Source organism: Sitophilus oryzae, unplaced genomic scaffold (genome assembly GCF_002938485.1).
Source record: "Sitophilus oryzae breed Bouriz unplaced genomic scaffold, Soryzae_2.0 scaffold_1146_pilon_pilon, whole genome shotgun sequence".
Taxonomy (NCBI): domain Eukaryota; kingdom Metazoa; phylum Arthropoda; class Insecta; order Coleoptera; family Curculionidae; genus Sitophilus; species Sitophilus oryzae.
In genome coordinates this window covers 1341082-1357907 of record NW_022145778.1, presented here as the reverse complement: position 1 = coordinate 1357907, position 16826 = coordinate 1341082, and the positions used below count along the sequence as shown (strand labels likewise).

Below are 16826 nucleotides of genomic sequence, written 5' to 3'. Positions count from 1 at the left end.
AATAGAATTCTTTCCAATCCGATAACTATAAATGAAGAGAGTTAAAACACCTGGCCTTATTAACGTCCATCCACGCTATTCGGTTTAGCGATATCTCTCTATTACACTGTTTATTGTTATTTTGCGCGAGTTTATTTTTGCGCAAAGGAAATTTTACTCGTTTGCAGTCACGTCATAGAAAACTTAATTTTCATTTCACGAATTAGGGATAAGATTTTATCTGTATACATATGGTATACCTAATCTGTGGTTATATACACAAATAACGTTACCATCAATAAAGTTTGTATACCATCTCGTCGTAGATAATTGCATCTCGTATACCTATGCTACAAGGATTGTACTAAACATATACTACCTGGAGCTGTAAAATATCGACATCACACGATAGGAAAATAATGGATTTTAGTACTGCAGAAAAATAATGTCAAAAGGTACTGGTTTAAAAAAATTAACAATGATTAATAAAATAGTTTCTTTTATTTATGTTGTTTTATTTATTCCTGTGGAATATTACAAATTTGTATTTGTACATAAGTTATATTTATAAATATAATAAGGAGATTTTTTTTTTTTTTTTTTTTTTTGAGCTGAAAGTAAGAAATAGTTCTTTTTATGTGGTGTTTGTTCTTGTTTGTTTTGTATTAACACATACCGTTTTTTTTAAATAAAATAACTTGATTACATTTTTTCAATTTATACGTTTTTTTTTTTTTTTTTTTTTTTTTTTTTTTTCAATTTTAATATTATTTCTTTTTTTTTTTTTTTTTTTTTTTTTTTTTTTGTAAAATAAAATAAACACTTTGAAATACACATAAAATGACAGACACATCTATCACTGTCAAAATTTTATCTTTTTTACAGACTATACGTGTATTTTTTGCTCAGTAAATAATGATGTAGATATCCAGATTATTGTTTGTGAAAAAAAATTTTTTTTTTTTTTTATTATTTTCATTATTGTAACAAAATGTTTTATTAATAAATAAATAAATAAATAGTAATAAAATAATTCTTACGTTTCGTCCAAGACTTCTGGGGCCATATACCGTTTGGTGCCAACACGTGGATTATTGCCAATATCAAGCTTATCAGTGGTCTGCGTATGGGTGACAGCCAATCCAAAATCAGCAATGCAGCACGTTCCATTTCGTTTCACTAATATATTCTTGCTCTTTATATCCCTGTGTGCGATAGCTGGTTTGCCCTTGAACACAAATCGTTTATTTTTAATTTACTTAAAAAAAAAAAAAAAAAAAAAAAAAAAAAATATTGCCTAAAATATATTTATTTATCTAATTTTAGATTTATGTAACTCAACTAAGTGACAAAAAAAGTTCGTTTTACTTTAACTGAAATAAAATGGAAGAAACCTAGAAGAGTCTAGAGGACTAGAGGACTGACAAAATCATTCAGTTTTCCGGCCCTCGCGGCCGCAGTGGAGTGTCCCAACTGGGACCCACTCTTAATCTAACTCAAACTTAATATTAATAAGAAAAAAAGAGTGGAGGCTTTAATTATACTTACTTGAGTACCAAAATTTCACATGTGTAAATGCACAGATAATTGGCTGTCGGTAAACAAATTTTTCATTAGTTGCTGATGACTGAGAGTCGTATGGTTCAAATAATCGTACAAACTTCCCAAGGAGTGGTAATGGGTGATAAGCCACAGCTGAGTGCAAGAGTTACGCGACGTCATATCCGAACCAATATATCCAAGTATATTTTCGTGGCGTAATAAGATTGTGCTAAAAATAAGTTATCGTTAATGTTAGGGAACTTAACTAGAGTTCAAATAATAAAAAATACTTGAATTCAAAAACATAAATAATTTAATATTAATATAAACCCACCTATAAATTTCAGTCTCTCTATTCCAGCTGGCTTCGTCTCGAAAATATATTTTTACAGCGATATTCTCCCCATGCCACACCCCTTTCCATACTTCGCCGTATCTTCCTTTCCCTATGCATTCCACTAACGATATTTGTTTGGCCATTGTCCTTTGAATTAACAGAGGCAATCCCGATCCACTACCAGAAGTCATGGACTGCTCTAAATATTCCCTTAAAGTACTGTCTCCAGCAGCTGTAGCTCTTAATAAATCATCCGTTACATAATATTGTTCTGGGTCCATTCTATTTAATTAAAGTAGCACATTAGTTTTATTTACTAATTAATTAAAATACATACTCTCCATGAATAGTCTGTTTTGATGAATTTTCTTCAAGAAATATAAAACTAACAATGCAATTACACCAAGAACAACTACCGGTCCTAAAATAGCAGCCACCATTTTAAGTGCAAATATAAATGATTCAGAATATGGAGTGTATGCTTCTTTATATACAGGAGGTAGTTCTGGAAAGCTTCCGTTATTACAGAAGTTTCCTTCGCAGCAGTCTACTTGATATAATCCACTCGCCTGTCTTTTATGATAAGCAGTAAAAGATGGCGTCTTGCACATGAAAATCACTTGTTCTGATTTAGTGGTGCAGCCCCTTGATACAGTTTCAACACCTAAAACCAATGTTCTGGTTTTATATAAATTAGAAATATGTTTTTACCTTACAAAATATTTTTGGCTCTATGAACATGCATCAATATTAAAAACACAATGTCAATGAAATACCATATGAGTAAAATAAAAACGGCGTCAGCGATAACATAAAATGAAAATCGAAGTCATTTTATATGTAAAATTAAATAAGGAATGCCATTGATGTTAATTTCAAACCAACTGGACGCCTTTTTTTTTTTTTTTTTTTTTTTTTTTTTTTTTTTTTTTTTTTTTTTTTTTTTTTTTTTCAAGTTTAAAGTTTATATAAGGTTGTAATACTTTACCGGAACTTTCTCGAACTCTAGATTTCCAACACTGCACTGCGTTATGACAAATTGTTTCATGTGAACAGTCTGGTGGATCACACGAATAGCACTTAAAACTTTTTAACTGGGTATGTTGTGAGTTACTCGTTTTATGAGATCTTTCCAAAGAATTGGGGTTTAGATCTCCAGAATTATCACTGTAGGACTCGTCGTCTTCAGATATACTTGGTAATTCGGCTACAAATAAGAAAAAATATATTTACCTATAATTCCAATCAAATATATATACAAATAAAAAAAAAAAAAAAAAAAAAATACAACAATAATAATTAAAATAACATTGTTATGAATATAAGATTAACGTAATACCTGCAATATAATTAAAACTTAAAATTAGCAAACCAACTTAAAATCTTTAAAGATGCGGAAGATGCCATTTTTCAACTTGGTTTTATTGTTTTATTGCATCTTTTTTCTTCTTCCTTCTATGGATTGAAAAATACCATTGCACTCCTTTTTAGATGTGTCAATTGTCATTGTCAATGGCATACAAACGAACTACCACAGAATATGATTTCAAGTTAAGGTGAGTTCAAATCATAAGTTCAAATGCAACCGCAGCGTCGTCCGTCGTACTCCAACTTTTACTCCAATCATATTCAACATATACATATAATAACTTATAATATCCTTATTATATCTCTGAATAATATTCAATTGTGAGCTGTCATTTTCGAATAAACCAATAATATTCAACGACGGACGACGCATTAGATGCATGTAAAAACGATGTAAAGTTTGTAAACCCGCACTTACCTTAAAACACAGTAAGTGACAGTAGTTCTGTGGTAGTTATTTGTGATTTGTGGTAGATATTTTGTACGGTATTATAATATGCATTGATATTATTGATAATTATGTGATATGTTTGTTTTTTGTTTACAGTTTATTCCTGGTTTATTCAAAGATTTTTATAGTTGTTAAAGATCTAGTAAAACTCTTCAGATATTTTCAACTTTTTACATAGGTTTTTTTCCTATTTTAATCTCTAATAATAATAATACCGATTACTTACCTGTTTTAGTATTGTATTATGTTCCAATAATTAATAATCCCGAAGTATCTTGTAGGTATGTAACAAAATTTTGCTGTTTTAATAAAGTGATTAATTTCTAAATCTACCAAGAGAATTATTTTATTTTTATTTCAATTTATTAATATTATTTTATACTATTAGGCTCACCAATGTCATGTCATATACGTTCAGTGATATTATCAAGGCCTGTAATGAAGAGATGAAGTTGTTCTAGCAATATACTGAATAATCCTGGTAGCTGAAACTATAAAACTAAAATACTACTTCTAGCTAGCAACTTATAGGATAGCTACTTATATAGGTACATAATTTAGTAAGAAATGTATATATAAAAAGTAAACTTTTAATACTCTAGACAGCGACAGCTATGCCTACAGTAATTTTGCTTGATGCCTCATTATCAATGACTAGACCTATCCAGTTTATAGATGGGATAGAAACAACCAGAAAACAGCTAGCTATAACAGGCATAAATGCCTTTCTAGATCATCTTAGTGTTCATTCCAAACTGGAGTTTATTGCGCTGGTAAGGTTTCTTGTTACTATAATTACTTTTTGTTATACTAATTTTTGTTTACCTGTATCTGGACTGTAGTTCGCAAACTGTTATTTGATTCAAAGCCTAAATGACACTCTGATTATTTTCGAATTATATACATAGTAGCTTTCCGATAGAAACACCAGAAGTTAGTATTATTTTTAAATGGGGTGTAGAGTGGACTTATTCCGGTAATACCCTTATTCCATATTGAATATTGAGGAATTTTGGAGTGCACTGTATACATTAATCGCTTTGTTTAAAATTTGCTACGTGTATTTAGCATTTATATTTTTATATTTTTTTAATATAAGAAATTCAAAGAAGAAATTATTTCCTCATATTAAACTCTCGTCATATATTTTCTTACTTGACCACTAATTATATGTGTGTATGTGTCATATAATATGAACATTCGATCAGTGGTATCCGACATGTGTCCAACTGTTTTTGACAGTTCTCCAAATTGAAATTTGGAAATTGAAATTTTCTTTAAAAATGAGATTGGGGTAGTTTGTAGTTAAATTTATCCATAATTTCTGGGAAATTTAAATGCTGTTGGCGATAAACGTTGTGAAGTTAACTGAATTATTAAGCCACTAATTCATATTTTCCGTAAGTTGAGAGTGTTTTCTGTATTTCAAATATAAACTTCCATTAATTTTCAGAAGTTTGTGGCATTTAACATAACCTGCTGTATAATACTAGGTTATGAATTAATACACCATGGAAGAAAGATCTCCTTTAACAAATTATTGCCGAACAGTTGCAATTCGTTACCATTTTGTTGTAAGAAATAGTGATAAAAATGATTTTTACATCGAATTTGTACCAGAAGAAGTAAGACAACTGGAAATTACCACTCAGCCAGATGAACCAGATGATACCATAAAACCTGAAGAAATTGAATATATAGATGATGTAGATTATTTGAGAAGCTTAGATCCTAAAGAATGGAAATCGCAAGATCACTACAAGGTATTGGGCATAGAAAATTTAAGAAATAAAAAGCTACCGAAGACATTATTAAAACTGCTTATCGCAAGAAAGTTCTGAAACATCATCCTGATAAGAGGAAAGCATTAGGAGAAGAAATAAAACCAGGCGATGATTGCTTTACTAATATTACTATGGCATATGAAGTTCTTGGAAATCTCCAGAAGAGGCGTGCATATGATTCAGTTGATCCAGAATTTGACAACAATATTCCAAGCAGTTCTGATATAAAAGGGATTTCTATAAAGTTTTTTCTTATTATTTCAACATTAATTCAAGATGGTCAGAAAAAAGAAATGTACCTAAACTTGGTGATAGAAATTCTTTTACGTGATCATGTTGAAAGGTTTTATTCCTTTTGGTATGACTTTAAGTCTTGGAGGGAATTTTCTTATGAAGATGAGGAAGATAAAGACAAGTGTCAAGATCGTGATGAACGTAGATATGTAGATAAATTAAATAAAGCAGAGCGTCAGAGAAAGAAAAAGGAGGAAATGCTTCGAATTAGAACTCTTGTAGACTTAGCTTATAACAATGATCCAAGAATAGCAAAGTTCAAGCAGGAGGATAAAGAAAAAGAAGTTAGCTGTAAAAAGCGAAACAGACTGCTGCCCCAACAGCGTAAAGAAGAGGAAGAAAGAGCCCTTAGGGAAATACAGATTGCTAAAGAGAAAGCCGAAGCAGCTGAAAAAGCTCGAATCGAAGTCAAGAGACAAGAGCGTGAAGCAATCAAGAAACTTTTAAAGAAGGAGAGGAAGCTTCTGAGGGATACTTGTAAAGCAAACAATTATTTTACAGACAATAATACTAATTCGTTTCATTATATAACTACAGTAGAATCAATATGTGAAAACCTGAGTGTAGAGGAGTTAGAGTTAATAAATAATAAAATTAAAAGTAATGGTAAAGCGGCATTCCTAAAAAAAATTGTGCAAGAGTATGAAGAAGAAGGTTTAGAGAAAGAAAAGACAAGCTGTATTAGAATCAACAAGGCAGAAGAATAATCATGGTGATGTTCTAGTGAGAGCCGCTCCCCGAATGGAATGAAGAAAATTTGCAATTATTAGTTAAAGCAGTAAATTTATTTCCCGCTGGAACAAACCAGAGATGGGAAGTAATAGCAAACTTCTTAAATCAACACGGACAATTTAAAAAGATAGTACTCAGTTTTCTGCAAAATTAGTTTTAGCCAAAGCTAAAGATTTACAAAAAACAGATTTCTCCAAAAATAATTTGAAAGAGCAAGCGAACAAAAGAAAGCTTTTGATACATTCAAAAAGAGAAGAAAAATGTTATAAATATGGAAAACGATATTTCTCTCAAGTTGGAGGAAGTTTCAATAAGCGATGTTAAAAATAATTCTGAAATTAATAACAAAACTACTGAAAAAGATATTACAACAAATGGTACAAAAAAAGAACCAGTTACTAGACAAGAAAAAGTATCAAAATCTGATCAGCCTTGGGCTGACCACTGAACAACAACTTTGGAACAAGCTTACAAAAACATTCCGGCTTCTACAGCGGAGCGGTGGGATAGGATAGCAGAAAGCATACCGAGCAGAACAAAGAAGGATTGTATGAAACGATATAAGGAACTAGTTGAAACTGTTTAAAGCCAAGAAAGCAGCTCAAGCAGCCATTGGTGTGAAATAGTGGACATTTGTATTACTATAAATATATTTATTATAATATTATAAAATTTGACCTTAGCTGTTTGAAAGGCCAAAAGTTTCTCAGTTTTATTGTATCATTTCATTGAATAAACCATGTTTCCCTAATTTTGTTTGTTTTATTTTAGTAAAAATACAATATAGCTATTTAATTTGCCTACACAAAAAATATAAGTAAATTTACAAAACGTAATATGAATATATTATATAGCATCATAGTTACTCATTTTACTACAGCTGTAATAAATTATATTATCTTCATTTTAGTAGCATACATGAAAGTTTTTAAAATAGTTTATTTTTCTACACAAATTTTCCTACAAACGTAAAAAGCCGGCAACACTGTATGTCGCTTTTTATTTTATCTCTCTGTCTGTCAACCGGTCATTTATATTTATCTCTGTCGCATGCTTTTAAAATACAGCAGTGTGATTTTGTAAGCACCGTTGCAAAAGAAACTTCTTGCCTAGCCTATGTTATTTTTATACAATTGATTGAGTCACTAGATAGGAAATATGTTTACAGAATTGCACTGCTGACCAAGCAGATGAAGTGACCAGCAGTACGATTCTGTAAACATATTTCCATCTAGTCACTCATCAATCGTATAAAAATAACAGGCTAGGCAAAAAATTTCTTGCTAAGGGACTTACAGAATCCCACTTCAGAGGGCTAATATGTAGACCAGGCTAAAACTAAAGGGTCGTTTAATTACATTTTAAATTTACACTTCCAGATAGCATTCTCCTCTTTATACGAAGAAAGATGTTCTTTTACGAGAGATTACAATGTAATAAAATCTGAACTAAAAAATATTGATGATTATGATAAAACATGTCTAGAAACTGCATTTCATGGCGTAAATCAGATGATATTAGGAGAATGGGGCAATAATACTGTTTGTCAGGTAGGTACGTTTTTTAAGCAATTAAATTAAATGTTATTTTACACTCTCGTTTTATACTTGATGGAATAATTTTCAGATAATACTGATAACAGACGGCAGTACAGGCATCGGATCAATGTCTCTTAAGGAAACGCTCACCCTAGATAAAGCAGTTGGTTCGATGCCTTTTTCCTTACCGTTCTCATTTCCCGCCAAATTACACGTGGTCTGCATTGCGGGAGCAAATGAACCAAGTTTTATAAAATGTAAGCACTTAAAATAAATTTAAGTATGTCCACAATTTGTACTGTTAATTATGAGGAGATAAGGATTAAAGAAGTACCACTAGTAGTACTCTCTGAGCTGTTACGGAATTTTTGCAATCGCCATTCGCTTTGGCATTAAAATGTGTGTAAGGTAGAGGTGTGTAGTCCGTGAACGAACTAGTTCCAATGAACTATTCCGTCCCCGGAGTGAAAGGAAGTAGTTCCTGGTTTCTCAAATAACTAGTTCCTCAGGACCTATTCCGGGATCGAGACTGTAACCGATATATAATAATATGCGACGGCGACGGATCGGCCAGCGCGATTGATGCTAGACAGGCGTGGGGAGTGCCAGCCGTATGTTATCGGATCCGGACCTAGAGGAACTAATTAAAAGACTAGTTCACGGGAATCTGTTCAATCGGCAGATCCGAGATATAATACAAGGCGACGACGATGGATTCGGCCTTCGTGGATACTGTTTTTGATTTTTAGTTTGTTCCTTAAATATTTTATGGGAATGTTTCACTTTAGGTCCCTAAAATTAAGAAATATTTTATAAAACGAAATAGATATTCTGAATTTTTAGACAAAAACAAAAAGCTGAAGTGAGGAAAAATGCAATTTTCAATCAATGCAAAATGTAAAAATTTCTTAATATTTGCTTCAATTGATTTGTAATCAACATCTTTTTTTTCTAATTTGAGTTTCTTTTTTAATTTTTTTTTTATCTGCAATAAAACTTTTACATACACAATTACACGTCTCGTTATATTTCGTACATTATAAAAATTATACAGATCATACTGTAAACAGTTCTGATTGACAACGAAACCCATTAGCAAGCAACGGAGATGTCAATTGCTGTCCTCCATTCACGCAGTTGTGCAGCTCTGAACTGTTCAAGAACGCGATACTCTCACTCCATTCAACTGGGTCATAAAGTTCCAGAACTATTCCGCGCCATATGGAGGCACCAGGCTATCGCGCACAGCTCCTTTCAGAACCGTTCTCGAGTGGCCCCAGGGCGTAAAGCCCGGACCTCGAAGTTCGCGAATGGAGGACAGCAAATGTTAGTCGGGAACTATTGTGAACTAAAGACCTAGTTCAATGAACTATTCCTCTGGAGGAACTAGAATTAAGGAACTAGAATTCCCACCTCTAGTGTAAGAGTCCCAAATTTCATTAAAAACTGTTTACCAATGTTCTTAAAAATAAACAAAATATATTATTTTTATTTAACCTTTCGAGGGCTGTAACTTCTTTAGGAAGCATTTTAGGGCATATGTTCATATAAACTTTTTGTTTTATTTTTATCTGTAGAATCACCCACAAAAGTTACATATACTATTTTTTTGACACCCTGTATAGCTGCATTTTTATTAAGTACTTCTTTAGATTAGATATCTCATTCTGAGAGTCAATTCCGGAATCCCGAGATTATAGGTTCTTATACCGGAATTTCAAAACGGGATCCCGATCCATAAATTGGAAACGCTAATTACATATAAATAAAATAACAAAACTTATTACACTATCCCCTTATTCTTTTTAACGTATCGTTTTAGCTCGACCATTATACCAACGTCTTATTGATATGAGTGGGTATGACGGTTCAATACAAGTTCTAGAACAATTACAAAGTGAGGCTGATGTTATAACATTATTTCAAAAGTTATCTGAAGAAATTTATATTTCGTTTAAAGGAGTACTGAAATGTGGAAGTCTAGATTCAAAAATTATCCTATCTCCGGCACCTGTGGTAAGTATCTTCAACTCTAGTTTAGGCTGGTATTCATAGTCAATCACTAGGGAGTCACCACGATGCATTAAAAAAGTTTAATATTATCGTTGATTGAAAGAATTGAGAAGATACGCAACGTAATTGGCAAATTCGTGACAAGGCTGATTTGATTTCCCCTTACGTCTCAAGTGCTGTACAGTGGAGACACAACTCGTTTTGTGGCCAAAGCATAAATCTTCATTCAGAACGCAATTAGTGGAATAAATTAGTGGTTTCAATTAGCACAGAAGTTTATTCCTTGAATTTCAATGTAAGCATTCAGAAGGTTAAAATTAGTGGTAGACATTTTCAATTAGTAGAAAAAGTTACCTAACTTTTCACTTTTCCACTAATTATACTTCAAAATTTACGAGAAATTTCATTTTGGCCTTTGATTATCTTCCGTCAAAAGAAATTGTGGTTAGAAATCAAAAGTTGATTGTTTTATAAGCTGAATATTGGACTTTCTCTATGGATACAACTGACTAACGCAAGCTGTTGCTAGGATATTCTATTAAATTTTAATTTCGTTTTTTAAACATTGTGAATGTTTGTAAACTAAAAAGTATAAAGTGTAATTGAAACCACTAATTTATTCCACTAATTTTGCGAGGTTCTGAATGAAGCTTAAAACACTCATTTTCTCTAAATCGACCAACGAAGGCATATCGAAGACGGTGTGGAACATAGAGAAATATAAAATAAATTTATTTTAGTTACTTTATGTTGTGGTACTGAAAGCGACAGTGTCGCCAGATTAAAATGTGTAGTATCTGTAATACGTTTGACGTAAATAATCTTTGGATGAAAAATCCACGTTTATCTATTGAAAATGTATTCGTGTTAAACATAGAATAAACAACAAAAACAAAAATTATAAATATAACAAAATGTTTCTATCCTTCAGTATTTTTTATTTCATGTAAAAGAATAGATGAAACAAAAAATAATGTAACGGTACGGTCGGTCGGTATGGTACGTTAATAATACGGATTTTCTATCATTCTACTAAATCTACGGATTAATCCGTAGTTCTGGCAACACTGTCTCCGGCAACTACCCACTCTGTCGACCGAAAGCAGCAGAACTACGGTACATTCCGGTATAGTATTCTTTATCCGCTGCGCTGTAAACAACCATCAGCGCGCAGCGGCGCCGAGCTAAACTAAATCTCGGACACCCTGACGGTATCGCCAGCTACATCTCACTATCTTAGACACATTTTGTACCACAAAATCGCCCGTAAGGCTGTGCATCTTCTTAATTCTTCAATCAACGATATTATACTGTTTGGATTTTTGCCTCGGTATAATGTTAAAACTGTTTTTAAGTCTAGAACTATTTTAAAAATCATTTTTAACAAGACAAAGTCGGAAATATCCGGAAATACGTCTCGTTGCAGAAAAAGGAGATGTCAACTTAAAATACATTCACTTTAATTTTAATTTACCCTGTTTCATCAATTGGTTTTAGGCTTACACAAAAATTACCGATTTCAATAGTCAAACGTATAATGTATCCACATTAATCGAGATATGTGGATTCATTTCTGTTGCCGATGTCGGATCTCCAATGGCAATCAGCCGACATCTTATCCTTCCCGCTACAGCGTCTGGTAAAAACGACTTGACTTCCACCACTATAGACCTAACTGACGAAAACTCAATTGACGAAGGCAATACCCCATCGTTTTGTGTACTGCTACACGGTGCGTTGAAAGTGGAGAACATGGCCGCTCTAGTGGCAATAGGCGAAAACTGGTTTGGATTTGTTTACTCTTGGGCCGACTCAAAGAAGAAGAGTAATTTGATGTTAACTATATTACCACCTGGATCGGACATTATACCTTGGTAAGAACATAGGTTGAAACTAGTGATGGGCAAAACTATTATTTTTAGATAACAGTTGAAACTGTTATAGTTATTTATAAAAAACAGCTTAAAATAACAACTTAAAAATAACAGGTTTCTTTATTTTACTGCTAAATATCTGAAAGAGTATGAGGCGGTCACCGCCAGGCATATTAACGCAGTTGCAAGTTGCAACAATGACGTGCTCGGTAGTAGTATTTCCAGGGTGTCAAAACATTTCTAAATATCGATTGTTATCTAAAATACCTCTCTAAAAACGGTGGTTGTTTACAAATAAGCGCTGTTTACAAATTGCGAAACAGCCAAAATTTCGCCACTCGTCTATACCTATACATTCCGATCTACCTACGCCCTGCCCCTCGATCCGCGTAGATCCTGAATTGCGTAGCAGTGTACAGGGTGCATCTCACTCGACGGGCGAGAAGCTCTTAGTTATGATTTTACCATTTGCGGTCAAAAAATAGCAATATAAGAAAATGTGTAGTATATTCTTCATAAGTAAACCAACTACACACTAGAGTTCGAATTAATTTTATACTTAAACTAGCGTGTACCCGCGACTTCGTTCGCGTCGAATTAATAATTTCTAATGGTGATGATAAAGCAAAACAAGAATTTCCATTAACATACAAACTGGATAAAATTTTCTCACATTTGCCAAACATAAGCTTTAAACGTCGAGCAGTTTAAGCAGAATCGTGGTTAATCAATCACTCAACTTTTTGGAACACCCTGTATGATTTTTTAAATAATTTCAAAATATGTAAAAAAACAAAATAAATTATGCGTGTCCAGGCGTTTTCCCGAAAGACTAAGCGTTTTTTAAATAACAAATATTGTAATATTTGAGGGGCGTTTTCACCCTGTTGGAATTTGAGATTCGAGAAACCCCTCCTTATCGAACCTCAACCCCATAGTCAATCCGTTTGCCAAAAATCAGCTTTAAACGTCAAGCAGTTTAAGCAGAATAGTGATTACTCAATGGTCATATTTTATGAAACATCCTGTATATATTTTTAAAAAATCTTAAAATATGTAAAACAACATAATAAAATAAACGTGTTTTAAGAGTTTTTCCGAAAAACTCACCGGTTTTTAAATAAAAAATATTCTAATATTTGAGAGTAGTTTCACCCCCTTAGAATTCGAGTTTCGAACAATCCCTTCTTATCGAACCTCTACACACTAAAGTCAATCCGTTTTCCAAAAATCAGCTTTTTACGTCGAGGGCTTTAAGCAGGATCGTGATTAATCAATGACCAGATTTTTCAAAACACCCTGTATACATTTTAAAAAAATCTTAAATAAAATAACAGATAGTTAAATAACAACCCATCACTAGTTGATATTTGATTTAAAACTCTGTGTTATTAAAGTCTTCCATAGTCTTTATTTTTACTGAATTAAAGTCTATTCACACATGCCAGTCACCGTCTGAGTTCCATTCCAACAGTCTTAGTGTAAGTCCATATCCGCACGATCGCAAGAAAAGCAGTACGACGGATCAGCGTATCGATCTCCAGCAATTCTATTGGCTGAAATTTTTATCTTATGAATTTTAGGGTATTCGAGACAATTACGCCAAAAAACGGCAACACTTTGTATAGGATTTACTGGTCCCATCAGCTCTAAATAACTTCGTCTAGTAGCCCTAATAATATCACATATACTACAAAAGGCCGGCTGTACCGCAAGCAGTACCGGCCGCAAGCAGTGTCGATCCGCGGTGTGAGAGATGGGATGATACTAGGTTCGATCCTCAGCCAGTACGGTCGCTTTATTTATTTAAATAAAAATATTGATTTATCTAAATAGAGCGACCAGCGAGCCGCCATCGCCAACTCAAGGAAGGCAATGGCAAACCGCCTTGAGTATATTTGCCTTGTACAGCCTCTCAAAAATAGTGCCGTTCAAATTCGGCGATGTGAAACACTGATGACACACATCAGAAGTACATGCGAGAGGTAGCCGACGCTCTATATAGAGTATAGTACTGTAAAAAGATACTACAAAAACAAAACACCCTATTGACTGTCCAACGACTCAAGGATACTGTCCAACGACTCAAGGAAGATTTCGACAGACGCCATTCAAATAATGACAGATATTACGTTTTGCCTGTGAATTAAAATGACAGACACAACTGTCACTGTCTGGTATCCTCCCGTTAGACCATATATTTATTAACTACTATTAGTTAATTACAGGGTGAGTTTTCTACGATGTTCTCTATGGGTATGGAAACTACTGGAGATAGAGCGTCGGTTAAATGGGGAAAGAATTGCAGTTTTATGGGGTCATAGATATGCACCTTTCAGATTTTTGAAAAAGTTAATGACTTACTACATATTTCGAAAAAAACAAATATTGGCTATTTTAAAAATTGTTCCTAATTCCAATATAACCTATTTTAGACAAAAAGTTTTCAGATAAAAGTTGTAGAAAATCACATCCCTAATGAGCTTGTGTTCTCCGATTTTTTCTAAAGCCTGTCATTTTTGACATATGACACAAACATATGTTTTTTTTAAATGGAAACCATTGGCCATAACTTCATAAAAGACGCCATTTTTTAAGCTTTTCAGCGATATAATATATAATTTTTTTTTTTTTGAAAAATTAGCTAGTAGAGTTGTTATAGCCAACGCCATTTTCCCTAGAATCTACATTCACCGTTATTTCTTATCTTCAATCTACTGAGATGTTCATTGAGTATTTAACAATAGCAATCCGAAGATTGTTCTTGCTGAGACTGAGACAGTACTTATTGGTTAAAATGAATTGATAAACTTTTTCTATATAACTCAGTAATATTGTTTTACTATTTGTCATCGAACTGTTTGCCACACACTGTTTAATAAATTCCTATTGTTCCTAGGTTAGGCGATTTAAACGAGTTAGCCACGACGGATATGTTCCCCGCGGAACAAGCTGGCACATTTCCATTACGCCCAAGCGAAAAACGAAGTTATTCACAAAACGGAGTAGTTTGGATCAGACAAGCCGGTTTACAGTCTGATATTCAAAAAATTCTTAGACATGCACGTAAATTACCTGGAAAAACTCAACAATTTTATAAGGTAAATGGATATTATACTTTCTCAAGGCTATTTCGTATTGCATTGATTGTTATTAAATTTTTAGGAACTTAACCGACTTCGAAAAGCTGCGGTTTCTTTAGGATTTCAAGATTTGCTCAACGGGTTATCACACATATTTGAAAGGGAATGTATGCAGTTACCAGACAGCGCTCATCCAGATTGCGCGTTACAACTTCAACACGCTGCCGAAATGTTAAGGAAAACACAGAGCAGGGACATCAAATTTATCTTGTTGCCTTTGCAAACAAATTATAATTCGTCTTAGTATTACACATTTTTAAGTTAAATAATTATTGATTTTTCTCCTCTTCTGCTTATACAGTTCCTTTTGACCCAAGCGAAGTAACAATCACTTTACTCAGAGCTGCGACAAATCAGTTTTAAAAAGACTTGAATCATAAGTCATTTCAAAAATAAAATTGTTTTAAATCTTATTAAGTCAGTTTCAACATAAAGTTCAAATGATTTAAGTGGTAAGTATTTGAGTTAAATAATTTTATTTCAAGTCAGTTTTGTAAACACAAATCAATATAACCTTATCTAAATCGTTTTTATGACTTAAGTCTATATTTTTGACTTAAATCATGATGATCTGCAAGTTAAGTCAGTAAAATGACTTAACTTGCAGCACAACAAACAAATCAATATAATTACTAGTGATGGGATAACTCGAGCGAAAATTCGCTCGAGTACTCGATTATTGAAATAACCGACATCGCTCGATTATAAACGAGCTATGCAAGAGGCGAGTACCAAGCGACGAACGCAAGCGATCCTAGAATGAAATAAATTGAAATCCGATCTTAATGTGACATACTCGATAAAAAGCCGAGCGAATTTTCTACATACATTGCAGGTAGCAAATTTATACGACGCCGTATATAGCGGGTGCGTCTCAAAAGTGGCTCACCCCTATGGCTTTTTTATTTTTTTAGATAAAAAAATGAGATTTGGTATGTAATAAGACATAAATTAGCCTTGATTGACGTATTCAATTGTTTTCGGCCACTTCCTGTTTCACCGGAAATGACTACAATTTTTGATTTTTAAATGGCACCCTCGGTATTTTTTTTTTACTTTATTCGATAGAAAATGACATTTTAAATAGAATGACGTATCATATGTTAACTTTTGACATATTCGCTCAAAAACAAATTGTGTTTTAAATTTCAATCTAAACTGCCATGGATGTGTTAAAAACACTAATTTTCAATCAAGGAGCCTTGGAAAAATAGATTTGATCGTCTAATGTTTTTAGTGTCTTGCCCTGGCCGGTTTAATAGATGCCCAAATCGTATTCATATCTTATTTTTTTAAATGGAACGAGGATGGCTTATTAGCATATTTCGAAAAAGATTTTTTTTACGAATAATTTGATACCACACACTTGGTACTTCGAGTCAAATTGTCGTTATAAACCGCATGTTACAATTTCAAATAAATCATATGCGAAAATGTCAAAAGGTGACATGTGATATGTCATTCTATTCAGAGTGTCATTTTCTACCAAATAAAGTAAAAAAATACCGAGGGTGCCATTTAAAAATCAAAAGTTGTAATCATTTCCGGTGAAACCGGAAGTAATAAATATTTATAATAAACTTTATTAACTTTTAGATTAGTACATAAAATGACAGCCGTTTCTTTAATAAAGGCACCTAAGACAATGTCTTGTGTTGTGCCTTGTTTTGAGAGTTACTTTCTTATTAAAAGTTAACTACACGCAGAAAGAAAGAGAAAAAAAAAGCATTATAAATATGTAATAAAAGTATACAAGCTATAATTCTAAAGG

The 16826-nt window shown here is 32.8% G+C and overlaps 1 protein-coding gene and 2 pseudogenes across 1 annotated transcript; 2 read left to right on the top strand and 1 right to left on the bottom strand.

Annotated features, from left to right (window-relative positions):
• Nucleotides 1-1015: 1015 nt before the first annotated feature.
• On the bottom strand, nt 1016-3365 carry LOC115886645 (annotated as a pseudogene).
• A 383-nt stretch (nt 3366-3748) lies between these two features.
• On the top strand, nt 3749-15324 carry LOC115887188 (integrator complex subunit 14-like). Its single transcript, XM_030906540.1, has 10 exons — nt 3749-3855; nt 3913-3958; nt 4066-4225; nt 4280-4450; nt 7867-8037; nt 8114-8282; nt 9848-10041; nt 11536-11912; nt 14812-15013; nt 15078-15324. Exons 4-10 carry the CDS (start codon nt 4292-4294, stop codon nt 15297-15299), a joined length of 1494 nt encoding a protein of 497 aa, XP_030762400.1. The 5' UTR covers nt 3749-3855; nt 3913-3958; nt 4066-4225; nt 4280-4291; the 3' UTR covers nt 15300-15324.
• Nucleotides 4876-7239, top strand: LOC115887182 (annotated as a pseudogene).
• Nucleotides 15325-16826: the final 1502 nt, after the last annotated feature.

Coding starts and splice junctions, on each gene's coding strand:
- LOC115887188 (XM_030906540.1), top strand. CDS start 4,292: ATGCCTACAGTAATTTTGCTTGATGCCTCATTATCAATGACTAGACCT. Junction 8,283..9,847: donor TGAACCAAGTTTTATAAAAT/GTAAGCACTTAA, acceptor GTATCGTTTTAG/CTCGACCATTATACCAACGT. Junction 15,014..15,077: donor AAACTCAACAATTTTATAAG/GTAAATGGATAT, acceptor TTAAATTTTTAG/GAACTTAACCGACTTCGAAA.